This window comes from Podarcis tiliguerta (assembly GCF_965153285.1).
Source record: "Podarcis tiliguerta genome assembly, chromosome: 8".
NCBI classification, from domain to species: domain Eukaryota; kingdom Metazoa; phylum Chordata; class Lepidosauria; order Squamata; family Lacertidae; genus Podarcis; species Podarcis tiliguerta.
The window spans coordinates 71,054,836-71,072,297 of record NC_139541.1 but is presented as its reverse complement, the minus strand read 5'-3'; the positions used below and the strand labels follow the sequence as shown (position 1 = coordinate 71,072,297).

The following is a 17,462-nucleotide window of genomic DNA, read 5'->3' as shown; positions in this document are numbered from 1 at the left end:
TCTAGGGTTGTGCACTCATCTCACTGTAAAGGCCGGGAGCCAGCGCTGTCCGAAGATACTTCCGGGTAACGTGGCCAGCGTGACAAGCTGCATCTGGCGAGCCAGCACAGCACACGGAACGCTGCTTACCTTCCCGCTGGTAAGCGGTCCCTATTTATCTACTTGCACCTGAGGGTGCTTTCGAACTGCTAGGTTGGCAGGCACTGGGACCGAACGACGGGAGCGCACCCCGCCACGGGGATTCGAACCGCCGACCTTTCGATCGGCAAGTCCTAGGTGCTGAGGCTTTAACCCACAGCACCACCCGCGTCCTTTATATATATATATAGGAAACCACAAATAAATAAACTGTTTCCAAGATGATTCTGCAGCAGCAGCTTGCTACACTTTTCGGTGATTGCTGATCCATGGCTATTTGTTGTACCTTTTAGGACAGTTATTTGCTGATGAAGAATAATCTTTGAAACAGTTTATTATCTGGAAAAACTGTTCTGTTTGCTGCTGTGCTCGGAGTACGCCCAGAGCACCTACCATCACACAATTGTAGGACATTGACTTTGGAAAGGCTTTTTGCCTCCACCTTAGAGACTGACCGCGCCTAACAATCATTTGAATCTCATTATTTGTGTTTTCCTTTATATATAGTTCTTCTGTTTATGAACTTTGAAAGACTATTATGTTATAAAGATTCAGTGGAAGACAGGCGTGCCTGGCGTGCTCTGGTCCATGGGGTCACAAAGAGTCGGACATGACTAAACGACTAAACAACAACAAATTATTAGCCATCGTGTTGTGTGTTATTGTTTACACAAGCAGGACTTGAGCAGGAGCTTTTAGACCAGGGAAGAGGAGGCTTTGGCCTTCCAGGTGTTGTTGGTATATAACCCCCAAGGATCCAAACAGAAAGGAGAACAGCTTGCAAAATGCTCACAAGTTCTTTAAATTCAGAAGCATTTGCCCTGAGAATCTGAACTGAAGAATCAACCATGAAGTTGCAAGGCAACTCCCATCCTTCCTGAGCATTAGCCATGCTAGCTGTGGCTGATGGGAATGTCTTAGAAGGCCACAGGTTGCCCATCCCTGCTCTACACGCTGAGCAGGTTCATAGCAACATCAACAACCGACTTCCATCAAGAGGGCTGGTGGAGGAGAGACAGATCACTTCAAGCTCACCTGCCCCCTCCCACTATGAGCCTTGGTCTCCCCTGCTGTTATCCTCACATCCTGCTCCTTCACAGGCAGAGAACCAAAGCTATTGAGTGAGCAGATAGGCAGAGGCATCTACTGATCCTCCTTGGTTTACTGAGCCAGAATGAGGGATGGTGGACAAGGAGCTTGCAGTGGGGAAGAGAAAGAGCAGGCCAGTGAGCCTGCAACTGGGATGTGGTCTCTAAGCAGATGACCAACTAGGCTGACCCTCAATGGCAGCTCTGGAGCGATCGGTCCCTCTTCTACTAGCCTGCTTACTCACCTGCATGGAATTCCTGGTCACCTGTGGCGACCAGGCAAGTAGTTAAATACAAGACTGGGTGCAGGAGCACACCCACCTATATTTCTTTGAATTTGCATATCGCTTGATGGTAGGAAACCTGCCAAAACTTGTCAAGTCTCAGGGGCTGAGTAGAGTGGGCAGCAGGGAGGGCTGATGCGAAGCGAGGAGATGCAGAGGAAGCAGCAGCCCTGCTCTGGAGGCAGCTTGGTCCATCTCTCAGTATTTGACTAGCAGCAGCTCTCCAGGATCTCAGACAGGATCTTTTCCCCCAGCCCTACCTGGAGATGCTGGGGATCAAACCTGCCACCGAGCCGGCTGCTTCGATCCCAAGGGAGAAGCCTCTGCACGAGCCTCTTGTTCAGAAAGGGCCTACGCACATGCAAGGCAGGAAATGGCTGAGGCTAGAAAGCCAACACACATCAAGGGCAGGAGAATGGACAGGAGTAAGAAACAAGCAGACAGGAAGTGGGCAGAGATGGATAAAGGAAGGGGCACGCAGAACATTGGCTGTCCATTTGATACCCAACCAAGTTCAGGGTGTTACTCTTGGTATATAAAGCCCTTAACAGCTTGGGACCAGGTTACCCGAGGGCTGCTTCAGTCTGTGGGACTGGTCCTCTTACAGGTGCCACATTATATTTCCTCTGCGTTGGCAAAAAAACCAACCTTTTAGCATAGCAGCACCTACATTTCGGAACTTTCTGCCTATTGACATTGCCTTCCCTGCCCTCGTTTTGGAACCTGCTTGAAGCATTTTTGTTTCCAGACATGTAGGGTGCTGGCATGCATTTTAATTTTGTATTAGCTTATTGTTGATTTTAATTACGTTTCCAGTTTTCAAAATATCCGTTTTTAGCATTTGTCTTTTATCGACAATGCTAATGTTTGTTTTTCTAAATGTCTGAGAGGTTCTGTTTACACCCAAGCGGCATCTACATTTTGTTGAATGAATAAAGGATTGCTTGCAGGGAGTTGCAGCTTGGTGGCCAGATTTAAACTGAATCGTACCCATCCCCGGAACAAGGGAGGATACTAAAGTACAGGGTGCTCCTGAGAATGTACAGAGTATCCCCTCCCCTATGGCTACTTTGCACCTCGCCCATTTCTTATCCAGAAAGCACACACTGCATAAGATAAGCTTGCAGCCCACATACAGCTCAACATATTAATTATTATTATATTGGAATTTATTACCTGCTCTACACCATGGTAGGTGACAGCAATTTAAAATTCAGAACATGTGATCCTTGGGTATGTATGCCTATTCTGGACACGAGTTCATGCATAGAGTATTAGGGATGCCAACCTCCCTGCCCAGCTCTTTCCCCTTTGCCTTTGAGCAACAGGATAATCTGCAGACAGTAGCAGGAGATGGTTCAAAAAAGGAATAAACTCACAAAATTGTTGGGTTTGAAAGGGCCTCGGGGGTCATCTAGCCTAACCCCGTGGAATCCAAGAATCCTGCCCACAGCCACCCCTGGGTGGGCTCAAACGACCAACCTTCTGGTTAATAGCCACACACACTAACCCATTGCGCCACTAGCTGCTCCGGGTCAAGGGAGTCTGACCCATAACAACAACAACAACAATAATAATTTATTATTTATACCCCGCCCATCTGGCTGGGTTTCCCCAGCCACTTTGAACAGCTCCCAACAGAATATTAAAAACACGATAAAACATCAAACACTAAAAACTTCCCTAAACAGGGCTGCCTTAAGATGTCTTCTAAAAGTCAGAGAGTTGTTTCTTTCCTTGATATCTGATGGGAGGGTATTCCACATGGTGGGTGCCACTTCCAAGAAGGTCCTCTGTCTGGTTCCCTGTAACCTCACTTCTCGCAGTGACGGAACCGCCAGAAGGCCCTCGGAGCTGGACCTCAGCTGAACAAGGGGGTGGAGATGCTCCTTCAGGTATACTGGGCCGAGGGCGTTTAGGGCTTTAAAGGTCACGACCAAGACTTTGAATTGTGCTCGGAAACGTACTGGGAGCCAGTGTAGGTCTTTCAGGACCATTGTTATATGGTCTTGGAGGCCATTCCCAGTCACCAGTCTAGCTGCCGCATTCTGGATTAATTGTTGTTTCCAACTCACTTTCAAAGGTAGCCCCACGTAGAGTGTATTGCAGTAGTCCAAGTGGGAGATAACTAAAGCATGCACCACTCTGGCGAGACAGTCCGCGGGCCATCAAGTTGCCGTGAAAAGCACAGCAACAATAGGCCAGGCCGGTCAGTTGGCAACCTCGCCCCCACTCAGTGCGTGTCCTTTGGGAAGCCACAGCTAGCGGCTTCAGGCCTGTATGTAGATGGAGTCGGAGAATGTGAGTGCCACAAGCGGCAGACTTTGCTTAGGAAGGGAGAGAACACACAACATGTGCAGTGCCCATAATGAGTCATAGCCAGCCTCCACTCATCAGGGCAGCCTCTTTTTTCAGATGGGAAGGCGTAACTTTGCAACTGCCTCTTCCCCACCCCCTCTTTTGCTTTAGAAATTAAGCACTATTTAGCCGGCGGGGTGCAAGCAAGGGAGGGGAGGGGGGGTGAGAGGCAGCGGCTTCAAATCGGTGTGGACAGCAGCTAGATCGCCCCAAGGCCACCTCTCCGTGCATCGCTAGAACATTGTGCGCTCTTGGTGGTGATGCTGCCGATGACACAGAGCCCTGCCTCTGTGGTGGGCTGCAGGCCTGAGCGAGGGGAGGGTGCAGATGTCTGTCACTTGGCAGCCAGGAATGCAAGCAGAGAGGAGGGGGCAGCTGCTGTTTGGTTTGTGTGTGTTTTTTCTGTGGAGGGGAGTGGGCTATCTCAAAGGATTGGGGGGCGCTCAGCTGTAGGCAACAATTAACTGAGCCGTGCTAGAGGTGACTGCCTGGCGTTTGAGGTTCTGGTGCTCGCCACAGAGGCTGGGAGCTGGGACTTGGCAGCCTGCCAGCACCTTCGGGGGCCAAGCGCTCGCTGGCTCACGCGCCTCTGTGTGTCTCTCTCTGTGTGTGCATGCTGCATCCCAGTGAGCCTGTGGATGAACTCCAGAGCAAACCTGTTCTATCCAGAGGCGGCTTGGGGTTTGAGGTGGCTCTCGCCGCACCCAGTGTGCTCCCACCACTCACTTAGGATGTGGTGCACACACAGCCAGCATCTATCCTGTCCGAAATACTGCATTTCGATGCATTTCGCCCAAAGCCAGTTCTAATCCGAATTGATAAAAAGAATGTTTTCCCTCCCTATAGAACATGGGTAGGTAAACTAAGGCCCGGAGGCTGGATCCGGCCCAGTTGCCTTCCAAATCCGGCCCACAGATGGTCCAGGAATCAGTGTGTTTTTACATGAGTAGAATGTGTGCTTTTATTTAAAATGCATCTCTGAGTTATTTGTGGTTCATTTATTTTTTTCAAAGTATAGTCTGTCCCCACACAAGGTCTGAGGGACAGTGGACCAGCCACCTGCTGAAAAAGTTTGCTGACTCCTGCTATAGAACAAAATATTATGGGAAAACATTATGCCAAAGTTGGTAAATGTGAGTACGATTCACACCATGCCTCTAAAGCAGGCATCCCCAACCTTCGGCCCTCCAGATGATTTTGACTACAATTCCCATCATCCCTGACCACTGGTCCTGTTAGCTAGGGATCATGGGAGTTGTAGGCCAAAACATCTGGAGGGCCGCAGGTTGGGGATGCCTGCTCTAAAGCAACATGAGACCACTCTGAACAGTCATGGCATTCCCCCAAAGAATTCTGGGAGCTGTAGTTTGTGAAAGGGACTGAGAGTTGTTAACAGATGCACACATCCCATTCTCTTGCCAGATGTAGTTTCCAGAGTACGCTGAAAAAAGAGGCATCGGTTGTTGAACTGCTCTGTCAATTGTAGCTCCGTGAGAGGAATGGGGGACTGGTAACAACTCTCAACACCCTTAACAAACTACAGGTCCCAGAATTCTTTGGGGGAGAAGCCTTGACTGTTTAAAGTGGTATCATTGTGTCGTGAATGTGCATACCCTCCAAAATTTCTCCGATGAAAATAGGGACATCCCATTTCATAATGATAATTGTACTATTTATAACCCACACATCTTACTGGATTGCCCCAGCCGCTCTGGGCAGCTCCCAACATATATAAAAACATAATAAAACATTAAACATTTTTTTAAAAAAACTTCCCTAATACAGGATTGCTTTCGGACAGTTCCGGGGTCAGATAACTCCATGTTGTTGTTGTTCAGTCATTTAGTCATGTCCGACTCTTCGTGACCCCATGGACCAGAGCACGCCAGGCACTCCTGTCTTCCACTGCCTCCCGCAGTTTGGTCAAACTCATGCTGGTAGCTTCGGGAACACTGTCCAACCAGCTCGTCCTCTGTTGTCCCCTTCTCCTTGTGCCCTCCATCTTTCCCAACATCAGGGTCTTTTCCAGGGAGTCTTCTCTTCTCATTAGGTGGCCAAAGTATTGGAGCCTCAACTTCACGATCTGTCCTTCCAGTGAGCACTCAGGGCTGATTTCCTTAAGAATGGATAGGTTTGATCTTCTTGCAGTCCATGGGACTCTCAAGAGTCTCCTCCAGTACCATAATTCAAAAGCATCAATTCTTCAGCAATCAGCCTTCTTCATGGTCCAGCTCTCACTTCCATACATCACTAGCTAACTAGATAACTCCATACCCTCCACCATTTCTCCAATGAAAATAGGGACATCCTAAGGAAAAGTGGGACTTTCCGGGATCAAATCAGAAACCAGGATAGCTTCTCTAAATCAGGGACGCTCCTAGAAATGTGGCGCTAACTGAATTTTAAGGTATTAATGTGCCCAGAGCCCACATGTATTGATGGCATCAGGGTGTAAAAGTCCTGCTTTCAATAACTGTTTGTGCCTGCAAAGGTTTTTGTGGTCGGCATACTGCTTTGATTCCAATTCTCCATAACATCCTGCTGAAATACTGCAACTTTTTGCTCTACAAATATTCTGGTTTGTGTGTGCAGGGGGGCGGGGTGTTGTTCTGCCATAGTGAGTGCCTCTCCAGACAGTAGTAACATTGAGGAAGCACTGCAGAACAAACATTTCTATGCTCACCCACCCAAGATGTACTTACTTGGTATAAGCTGTATCCCCCCTGCTAAAAAGAAAAAGAAAAAAGGTGTGTTTACTCTTAGACTCTTAGAAATGTACAAATATTGGGAGTGGGGGACAGGGAAGCGAGGGCAAGAATACAAAGAAGGGGGAAAACAATGTGTAGAAAAGAAATGCCCATAAAAACCTGTGATAAAAAAATATATGCGGCTGGCTTTCCCAGCGCTTCTAATATGGGATAGCTTTAACAGGGGTCAGCAAACTTTTTCAGCAGGGGGCCAGTCCACTGTCCCTCAAACGTTGTGGGGGGCCGGACTATATTTTGGAAAAATAATAATGAACAAATTCCTATACCCCACAAATAACTCAGAGATGCATTTTAAATAAAAACACACATTCTACTCATGTAAAAACACCAGGCAGGCCCCACAAATAACCCAGAGATGCGTTTTAAATAAAAGGACACATTTTACTCATGTAAAAACACGCTGATTCCTGGACTGTCCACGGGCTGGATTTAGAAGGCGATTGGGCCGGATCCAGCCCTGGGCCTTGGTTTGCCTACCCATGATCTAGCATATTCAGGAATCAAAAGTTTTGTGTCTCTTTTGTAGGAAATGTATCCTTTTTTGTGCATTCTGCAATGATGGGAGTCGAAGTGCCCCGTTGCACATCACATTTGCCACAGTCAGCTTTCGCTTTCCATCACTTTGCAATTCCTGGCAAGGGAGGGAGCCCAGCAGGCTGTGTTTTCTTGCGCTATTTTAGTCTCTTGCAAGGCTCTTTATCCCAGTTTCTCCAGGCCTAGGAGACTTTTGCCAGGAGCCTGGCCTTTCGACATCTTCACATTGCAGCAAGGAAGTTAAATTGGGGGGTTTGTTTTTGGATGGGCTTTCAACAGCCTTGAGATGGGCAGGAATCCAGCAACAGGGAGCTTCACCTCTCATGGCTGGGGGCAGCCCAAAATGTTTTGCTGCCTGAGGCAAAGGATTAGATGCTGCCCCACCTCACCAATCCACATACAAAAGTTGATTCGACTGGCGGTTAAATCTTACTTTGTGAGGGTCATAGGGCAGTGCTAGAGCTTCTGTTTTTGCATGAAAACAGTCAGAGCCCTTGCAAGACAGAGATGCTCTGTTGTAGTTCTCTTGCCCTGAATCTCCTACCATTCTGCTTAATTGGATGCCTGCAGCTTCTAGCATTATGAGGGAGGGAGAAAATCTTTGTTCCGTCTGCTTTCTCTGCATCAAGCATAGTTTGCTACACTTCTATCAAGCTCCCCCATTCCTCACTTTTTTCTCTAAATTAAAAATCCCCAACAATTGTAATCTTTCAGTCATAGAAGAGCTGATCATTTTGACTGCCCTTCTCTGCGCCTTTTCCACCTCTGGGATATCCACCTAAGGCTGGGAGTAAGCCCCATTGAAGTTAATAGGGCTTACTTATGAGTAGGAATGGGCAAGTCTGTCCATTTTGGTTTTTCCTCAGTTTCTAATTTGCCCACTTTTAAACCCAGTTTTCCGCATTTTCTCATTAGTTGGAAACCTTCATTTTTAAAAATTACCGTGAGGATTCGCCCGCAATTCAGTGTGAATTTTTTCTAATATTAACCATTTTCGTTTGCAATTTTTGCCTGTTATGCATATTTCTGCAAAGCAGTTTTCTGTAATTTTGTATGCTCTTTTTGCTACTGTTTGTATCTTTTTGCACCCTTTACCCCAGTATATGCATCTTTGTATGCAATACTCTGATGGAGAGCTACATTGCAAAATTCAGAGGGCAGATTTTGAAGGACAGCTGCTTCAGTTTGCATATTGCTTTGGGAACTGTGCATTATGTAGGTTCCCCTGTGAAGGCAAACTGGGTTGAATTTCTCCTTCAGCCCTACTTCTGAGCAGACATGGCTTGGATTGCACTGTAAGACAGCTGAGACGTGTGTTCGGTGCAGGACGACACATCGTGCCAGGAGGAAAAATGGGGAAAGGCCATGTAAATTTGGCCAAAGAAAGAGGCCAAAGTATAAAACTGTGTATTTCAAAGTTTTGTGAAATCCTGGACGTCCATTAAAGACAAGCTGCTTCTTTAAGCTTCTCTACACACACAGCTCTCTCTTTAACAAATCTGTTCCTTGGTCAGGCTTTGCAAATAAGCTCACTAAAGTTACTAGCCTGGGAAGAACTTACTAGCCCAGTTTAAGGCAGACCAAAGAGGGACAGAGAGCTCTGAAGGAGCTTCCATCCCCTAGTCTGCCAGGTCCTAATTCAACACTCTAGCCACTACACCACGCTGGCTCCCATGGAGAATCAAAGTTGGCGCACACCTGATTTTCTTGACTTCTCTTTAATTTCCTCCAGCTTTTCCTTCTCCCAACTCACCCGCGGGCTTTGCTGTGCATGACGGAGAAGAGACGGATTTCCCATTCCCCCAGCCCTGAGCCTCTCTCAGGGCTGCGAACCCAGAGGTGCTTCACAACATGAGACTCTCCGGCAAAGGTCTCCCACTGGCATGTCTCCTAGGTAGGTTCCTTGTTGCTGGCAGGTCTTATCAGGAAGTCCATGTCACACAATATAGAACTGGGTCTTTAGCAATGCTTTACTTCTAAGAAAAGTGGTACTGGTGGTGTGTACTCTTGAGTATTCCACAACCACTTAAAGACCCGCTGAAAGGCTCTCTCCCTGTTCCCTGCACCTTTTCCTCCAGTTCTGTTTTACAGCCCTGTTTCTGATGCCTGGACGTCCATGCTGCCTAGCTCCATCCAAGCCCTGAAGGGCTCCTGCGTGGTCATTCCCTGCTCGTTCACCTTCCCGGGTTCCCGCGATTCCTGGGGTGGCAAGTTCAGTGTGGCTTGGTATCAGTACCGGTCGAGAGGGTACCCTGAAATCTACAACAGCAAAAGCCAGGGCAGCGTCCTGTTGGAGTACCAGGGGCGGACGGAGGTCCTGGGAGACCTCGAGATGGGCAACTGCACCCTTAGCATCAACCCCGTTCGCAGCGAGGATGCCATGAGCTACTATGTCTGGATCAACCCCGATTCGGTTAAACACCGCTTCTACGACGTCACGGTCCGGGTGGACGTAGCAGGTGAGGTGGACCCGTGCATCCAGGCCGGGGAGTACTGATAATGATTTAATGAGGATGATGACTTAAACTTTCATACCGCCCTATACCTGCAGGTCTCAGGAAATGCATAGTTACACAAAATGCATAGTTAAAACAAAAACAAGAACCTCTCGCCTCCCTCCTGAGCCTCTTCCTCCCCCTTCCTGCCCTCAGAACTTCCTTCCAAACTCAACCCCCCCCCAAAGGCTCCTGCCTCTCCCCACATGGGCTCCCCTCCAATGCCCCCCACCCACTTTGATAAGAGGCAAGCTCCCCCCGGTCACCCCCACCCTGAGATAGGGACCTCACCTTACAAGCTGCCCCATCTCAGGCCACCTGACTCAATCACCACCCCCACCTGGCTAGGACCCCCCAACCTCTCCTTGCCCATGTCACATGATCCATGGGGCTTGACGCCCCCTTTCTGTGGGGAGGATTAGGTGGGAGCTCAGCCTCCCCCCTCCCTGTGTCACGTGACTATCGCCCCTCCCGGAAGACCCCCTTCTCATCCCTGCTGCATCCCGGTCTCTCACTTGCTCGTGGAGGAATCTCATGGCCAGGCCCCAAATTTGCCATCTCTTTCTGGCCCTCAGGACTCTTCCCAGACCACACCCCATCCTCAGGCCACACCCCTCACTGCCCTTTCTTCCCACCCTCCTTGAGAGATTTTGCCTGGCTGGAATACGTCCTTGAACTCTGATCGTGCCTCTTGCGTACCTGGACGGAAGTTTGAGAAGGGTGTGGGAGAGGAATGCTCTGCCCACTTTTGCCTCTGGCCTGACCCCTTCCACCGCTGGCACGTGCCCCCTGAAAGATTTCTCACAATGGATTGTGGTCCTCAGGCTGATTTGTAGCCTTTTTGCTTGCAGACACTCCGTCGCAACTGGAGATGAGTGACCCAGGCTTACTGACCGAAGGCGACCGCACCCTGATCACCTGTTCAACCCTGCACACCTGCCCCTTGGCTCCACCTACTCTGACCTGGAACCTTGTGGGAGGCAAGGCTGCCACAGTCCAGGAACGTCTTGCTGGGGGTTCCTGGCGGACGGAATCGGGGCTCAGCTACATCCCTTCGCACAAAGATCATGGCAAATACCTGCAGTGCACAGCCACCTTCCCAAACCAGCAACAGTCTAGCAATGGAATCTACCTGCAGGTTAAATGTGAGTGTCTGGACACAGTACTGTGGGTGGAGACTTGGTCAGAAGGCCCCCTTCACTTCAAAGCAATGGACGCTCTGCCCTTGAAAGTCAGCTCTCATTTTAAATTGTTAAGACGGTTTCTTCCAGCTACTGTGAGGACTAGTTACTTGCTAGCTTTATAAATGAAAGTGGGCATGTTTTTTAATCTAAGGTGAAAAGATTCCTGCTGTTTAGGAAAGTCTGGGAAAGGGTGGAGGGGGTTTGAACGATAATTTTCTAAACCCACTTGAAGCATAGAAACAAGATGTTTGTAGCACAATTTAGCACACACACACACACCATGTGTTTAAAGCCCATGGCTCCCCCCCCCCCCAAACAATCCTGAGAAGTATAGCACCACAGTGCTACAATTCCTAGCAGCCCATGATTCACTGGGGAAAGTTGTGTGCTTTCAATACATGGTGTGACCCCCGTCACCCATTGCAACCATATGGTGTTATCCCCCTTTTTGTGTGAGCCTACACCTTTAATTCCTGGAAAACAGGTAGAAATTCAGCAGGTGCAGACGGAGGCGTTCGGATCAATAGGTGAGGCGTAGGATGCCTTAGCAGCAAAAATGGGTTTCCATTGACCTCTATCCTACTCTGACGGACTCTTCCAGATTCTCCCAAAAACGCTGTCGTCTCCGTCGTGGGGAACCCCAACCTGAAAGAAGGAGACAGCGTCACCCTCCGATGCAGCAGCCAGAGCAACCCCCCGGCTGTCAGTTACCGGTGGTTCTTCGGGCCTCGCAAAGCACCACTGCGGGCAGCAGGTGTTGGGCCAGAGGTGACCCTGGCAGATGTGCGGAGGGACTCGGGGCCATACCACTGTGTTGCAGAGAATGATGTCGGGATGGGGGAAGACTCGCCGCCCACCTACCTCAACGTGGAATGTAAGGAGAGGCTTTGATTTCTTGTTTCAATATCACCGTATTTATCTGTGGCCTACTTAGGGCTTAGTAGCAAAGCCACACCAAGTTCATGTTTATGATGCCAAGTTGCCACCTTTTTCTTCGCCTGGAGCTCCTATGCTTTTGTAAAAACGCAATGGGTGATTTTTGTTGTTGCTGCTGTTATGGCATCTCCATGCCTGGGAAAGCTTTGCCGGATGAATTTCTGCCCACCAGGCACAAGCCAATAATGCATGTTAAGCAGAGGCACCGAGATGCGCCTAACGTTGGGGGGGGGGGCTCCAGTTTAAAGCATGTGACTTCCCCCAATGATCCTGAGAACTATAGTTTACCCCTCACAGGGCTACAGTTCCCAGCACCCCTAACTGCAGTTCCCAAGATTCTTTGGGGGAAAGTTGTGTGTGTTAAATATGTGGTGTGTGGTATATTGTCTAGAGATTTAAATGATGGGACAGGGGAATGGGGGAAACTATTTCCCCACCCACTTTTTCAGCCCTTTACATCTCTGTCTTCTTCCCTGCTCTACTAGCCTCAGTAAACTGGTAAAAAAAACCTCTTGCAGGCTAGTACTTATTTGCAAGGCTGCATTAAGTGCACATTTTAAAACCTTTTAAGCTTTTGGAAGTGTAGCAGCTTGGACCATGGGAACACACACTGTGACGTCTGGTTGTTCTAGTTTTTAAAATATCCCTCTGCCATCCTTGCAGATAAGCCAGTGATCCTGCCTCAAGGGAACTGCACCCTGTCACGGACTGGAGAGATAGTAACATGTTACTGCATAGCCGAGGGAAACCCCTTACCCGAAATCGAGTGGCGCCTACCAAACCGTACCGTTCCTGGGGAGTTCAACAGCTCTGAGCTGCAGGCGGCCTCAGTCTCCTGGGGACAGGCCATCATTGGGATATTGACAGGCCCCACCTCCAGCCTCACCAACGTGTCTTGCACAGCTACCAACCAACACGGGCCAAGCCAAATCACACTGCCCACCATCCAGGCAGGTAAGTAAGGTCTAAGTGCTAATAAGAGGTATCTGGGAACATAGGAAGCTGCCTTAAACCAAGTGAGACCATTGGTCCATCTGGCTCAATATTGTCAGCTCTGGCTGGCAGCAGCTCTCAGCACTATATGGAGATGCCGGCTGAGCATCTTCTGCATGCAACACAAAATATCTCCATGAGACATGGGGACAAATCTGTCACTTTGGGTCTCTCTCAGTTTCTTATTTTTCCAATATTTAGTTCTCCACATCAGTTCACAATTATATAAAAAAAGTTGGTATGAGGATACGTCAGTGTGAATTAGTATGAATCTCTCCCAATGTGCACATTTTTGAAAGCAAATTCCCCTCATACAATGCATTTCCCCCTCTTAACTAGTATATGCAGTTTTACTCACATTAATTGTTTGGAGTACTACATTGCAAAAGTCAGAAGAGTGCAAATTTTGAAAGGTTTACAGTACAGGGTTCCAAGATGTGCAAATTAAGTAGATTCACCACATGTAAGGGCTGAACTACATGTGATGGGTTTGGGCCTTTGCTTCCTAGCTGTTTGATTTACTGAACAGGAGACGCAGGAGCTGGGGGTGTGGGGAACAATCCATATCAGAGGAGGGTTATAAAACCCTTTCTCCATGCTACGGTCGAGATCCAGACCTTTCCCCACCCTCACCCAACCCCTGCACTTCTGAAATGGCAGTGCTCTGTGCTCTAGGTCTAGACCAGAGGTTGTCAACCTGGTCCCTACCGTCCACCAGTGGGCATTTCAGGATTCTAGGTGGGCGGTAGGGGGTTCTATGGCACAAGCTGAATCCTCCTTCCATCGACCACTGGTGAGCGGTAAAGAAATTTGACCATTAAGAAAGATGCATTAGTGAGTGGTAGGTAAAAAAAGGTTGACTGCCCCTGGTCTAGACACTCGTTTTATTCCCCACGATGCCTCAGAGTGGCAGTAAGCCAGAGGAATTGTGGGAAATTAGAAGGATGGCTAAATCAAGCCATGGGACACGTTTTGGAATTCTGGACCAAAGAGGGATTGAGGACCAAAGGCAGGCACCACCAGTGACCTGGGGGGCTTGGCTGATGGCCAAGGATACTAGGGGCTGATGCTGACCTTTCTGGCAGGCTTAGCATCCAACAGGTGAAGCTGTCATGGAGAAGGTACCACCTGGATTTCTGCCAGTCAGCTGACTGCTAAAAGGGACCTTAAATCTCATCTGCATGCGGACGGCCTCTTTGCAAAGGACAGCCGCCAGGTTTCACTGTCTCTTTTTGCAGGGGACACCACCCTCCTGCTCATGGCCTCTGGGGGTGCCGTTGGGGGCCTCCTCTTCTTCTCCCTGCTGGGAACGGTTATCTACAAGGTGACGAAAAGCAGGTGAGCAGCTGGCTTCATCCACAGCACTGTTAGCAAGTAGATGCTTTGTTGTTGTTGTTGTTTAGTTGTTCAGTCGTGTCCGACTCTTTGTGACCCCATGGACCAGAGCACGCCAGGCACTCCTGTCTTCCACTGCCACCCGCAGTTTGGTCAAACTCATGCTGGTAGTTTCGAGAACACTGTCCAACTATCTTGTCCTCTGTCGTCCCCTTCTCCTTGTGCCCTCCATCTTTCCCAACATCAGGGTCTTTTCCAGTGAGTCTTCTCTTCTCATGAGGTGGCCAAAGTATTGGAGCCTCAGCTTCACGATCTGTCCTTCCAGTGAGCACTCAGGGCTGATTTCCTTAAGAATGGATGCATTTGATCTTCTTGCAGTCCATGGGACTCTCAAGAGTTTCCTCCAGCACCATAATTCAAAAGCATCAATTCTTTGGCGATCAGCCTTCTTTATGGTCCAGCTCTCACTTCCATACATCACTACTGGGAAAACCATAGCTTTTACTATACGGACCTTTGTTGGCAAGGTGAAGTCTCTGCTTTTTAAGATGCTGTCTAGGTTTGTAGATGCTAGCATTCATTATTTAGCAAAAACCGGCTTATGTACCCTCTTCCCCCACCCTCTCCCCTGTCTCTGATACTGTGGAGGGTTGCCAATTTTTTTTATGGGCTGACGCTCCTGCGCCTTTCAGAGAAGCCTGATCTGCAGACATGAGCAGCTGATCCCCACAGCTGGGGAAGCTTCACCCGCATCAATCTTCCATGAATGGTGCTAGATTCTCCCACCGCTATCGGTTGACAACCTTATCCCTACATCCCACTTATAACATCACATTTTTTTTCTTTTCCCTCCTCCCTTTCTGCCACTAGAAAAAAGGGGCAGAAGAAAGAGGAAGACGAGGAGCAGGAGGACCCTACGCTGTATGTCACGGATGAAAATGGAGAGCAGAAGACGTCGCTCAAAGTAGAGAAGCCCTCCAGGTCCAAGAAGAAAGAGGAGCAATTCAACATGTACAGCAAGTCGAAGGGAGGAGGGAGCCCAGCTGCTGACAATGTAGGGGAAGGCTCAGGGCAGTACAATACTCAGGGGCGGATCTACTGTGAAACTAGCTCAGCCCTGATAGCTCAGTTGGTTAGAGTGTGGGGCTGATAATGCTAAGGTTGCCGGTTCGCTCCCTGTGTGGGACAGCTGCATATTCCTTCATTGCAGTGCATTGGATGAAATGATCCACAGGGTCCCTTCCAATTCTATAATGAAACATAAGCTTCAGGCTCCTAATCCTGGAGGAACCCCAGAACTTGCTTTCGTCCACATTGCTTAAAAACTATGAGACCCCATATGAGTTGCATGGCTCAAACTGATTATTATTATTTCACAGAATCATGGAACTGTAGAGTTAGGGATGCAGGCGGCGCTGCGGTCTAAACCACTGAGTCTCTTGGGCTTGCCAATTGGAAGGTTGGCAGTTCGAATCCCTGCCATGGGGTGAGCTCCCATTGCTCTGTCCCAGCTCCTGCCAACCTAGCAGTTTGAAAGCACGCCAGTGCAAATAGATAAATAGGTACAGCTGTAGCGGGAAGGTAAACGACATTTCCGTGCGCTCTGGTTTCCATCACAGTGTTCCGTCGCGCCAGAAGCTGTTTAGTCATGCTGGCCACATGAAAGCTGTCTGTGGACAAACACTGGCTCCCCTCAGCTTCAAAATGAGATGAGTGCCGCAACCCCATAGTCGCCTTTGACTGGACTTAACTGTCCAGGGGTCCTTTACCTTACCTTTAGAGTTGGAAGGGGTCTCGTCTGACCCCTCTGCAATGACTGATGTGGGGTTCAAACCCACAACTCTGAGATTAAGAGTTTCATGCTCTACCAACTGAGCTATCTTGTTAAAGAAGATGACTTGTTGTATATATTTCAACAATCCCGAAGTCTGAGAGTCAGTTGTAAAGGTTTGGTGATCTGATGTGGAACAACCCCACTGATGATGATAATAGAGGTTACCCAGACTTTGTTGCTGGTTGCGAAGGGGCCCCCATGGCAGTTCAGGGCCCCCCCAAGTGTAGGTCTGCCACTGACACATACAGCTTCTCCAAAGCAATCGTATTATTATTATTATTATTATTATTATTATTATTATTATTTTGAGACCATCATACCATGAAAACAGATCAAAACAACCCTACCACAGGAAGCTTGGGCAACACACTAGTAACAAAACAGCACCCATCTTAGTCTATCGAAAGCCTGGACAGAGAGGCGGGGAGATAAGTTTTTACCTGGTGCCAAAACATATGTCAACAAAGGCACCAGGTGGCCCTCACTGAGGGAAGCACATTCCACAAATGGGGAGCCACAACTAAAAAGGCCCCTCTTCCTTATCACTGCCCTCTGAGCCTCCCTCAGATGGGGGAACTGGAGAAGGGCCTCCGAAAGCAATCTAAGGGTCCGAATTATGTTCATATCAGGTAGTTTGTTACGGGTGTTACGTGAGAAGGGTAAACCACAGTTCCCAGGCTTCTTTAGGGGAAGCCATGTGCTTCAAATGGACTAAAACCCTTCCTTTCTCTTCTTTCTTTTTAGGATCTGAGCACCAAGGCCTACGAATCCATGGCGGTGGCTGAAGATTATGAAAATGTATCAGCCAGTGAGCTGACTGGACTTTACGGGAACCTGGGCAACTGGCAGCCCACCTCTGGAACCGACCAGATCTACTCCAACGTCTGACCCGAGGAAGGAGAGAACTTTTGTCCAAATGCTTTCCTTTTATTATTATTTTTTCTATTTAACAAGTGCTTGTATAATAACTAGAAGTAATGCTAGCTAGACCAATGGGGGTGACTGAGTAGGAGAGCCGTGGGGGGAGGGAGGGATGGTGTCAAATTCGTACGCCCAAATAAATCTTCCGGGGCTCCCTCCATGCAACGGTTACCTCCTACAATTCCCTGGGGGAGTATTGTTAGCATAAACCCTCGGGACTCCCTGCTGCAGGGGAAACAAAATACTAGTATTAACTCTCAGGACTTCCTGCTCTTTTTGTGTGTGTCCAGGGATATGTTCTTGGGTGTAGAACCCCAGTTCCCAGTCCATGAGGGGGAATATTTATGACCTTACCCCCCGAGGCTCCTTTCTGTGAGGAAGTATTATTGATCCTCACCCCTGGAATTTCTTGCTGCGAGAGGGATAGCTAATGGCACTGAGCCCCTCCATTTGAAGGGTGTTTGCAGGGCTGTGCTGTTCTAATCTCGTCTTTCTTTCCATGGCTGAGGTCTTTCCTGCTGTGCTGAGCCCATTGTGTCAGTGGATTTTACTGTCAAGACTTTCAAAGTATATGTCTCTATTTTTGTACTTTCA

At 48.6% G+C, this 17,462-nt stretch overlaps 1 protein-coding gene across 5 annotated transcripts in view; it reads left to right on the top strand.

Annotated features, from left to right (window-relative positions):
• Positions 1–17,462, top strand: part of LOC310684364 (B-cell receptor CD22-like) — a 32,464-nt gene extending 15,002 nt beyond the window's left edge. For 3 of the 5 annotated variants that reach the window (XM_083455405.1, XM_083455404.1, XM_083455403.1), the window contains exons 2-9: positions 8,903–9,064; positions 9,249–9,629; positions 10,517–10,810; positions 11,451–11,723; positions 12,449–12,739; positions 14,017–14,116; positions 14,984–15,167; positions 16,692–17,462. In XM_083455405.1, coding sequence (XP_083311531.1) covers positions 9,022–9,064; positions 9,249–9,629; positions 10,517–10,810; positions 11,451–11,723; positions 12,449–12,739; positions 14,017–14,116; positions 14,984–15,167; positions 16,692–16,835 — 1,710 coding nt within the window. In that variant the 5' untranslated portion in view covers positions 8,903–9,021 and the 3' untranslated portion in view covers positions 16,836–17,462. The remainder of the gene's footprint in view (positions 1–8,902; positions 9,065–9,248; positions 9,630–10,516; positions 10,811–11,450; positions 11,724–12,448; positions 12,740–14,016; positions 14,117–14,983; positions 15,168–16,691) is intronic. The other 2 variants (XM_083455406.1, XM_083455407.1) reach the window with 2 other exon arrangements.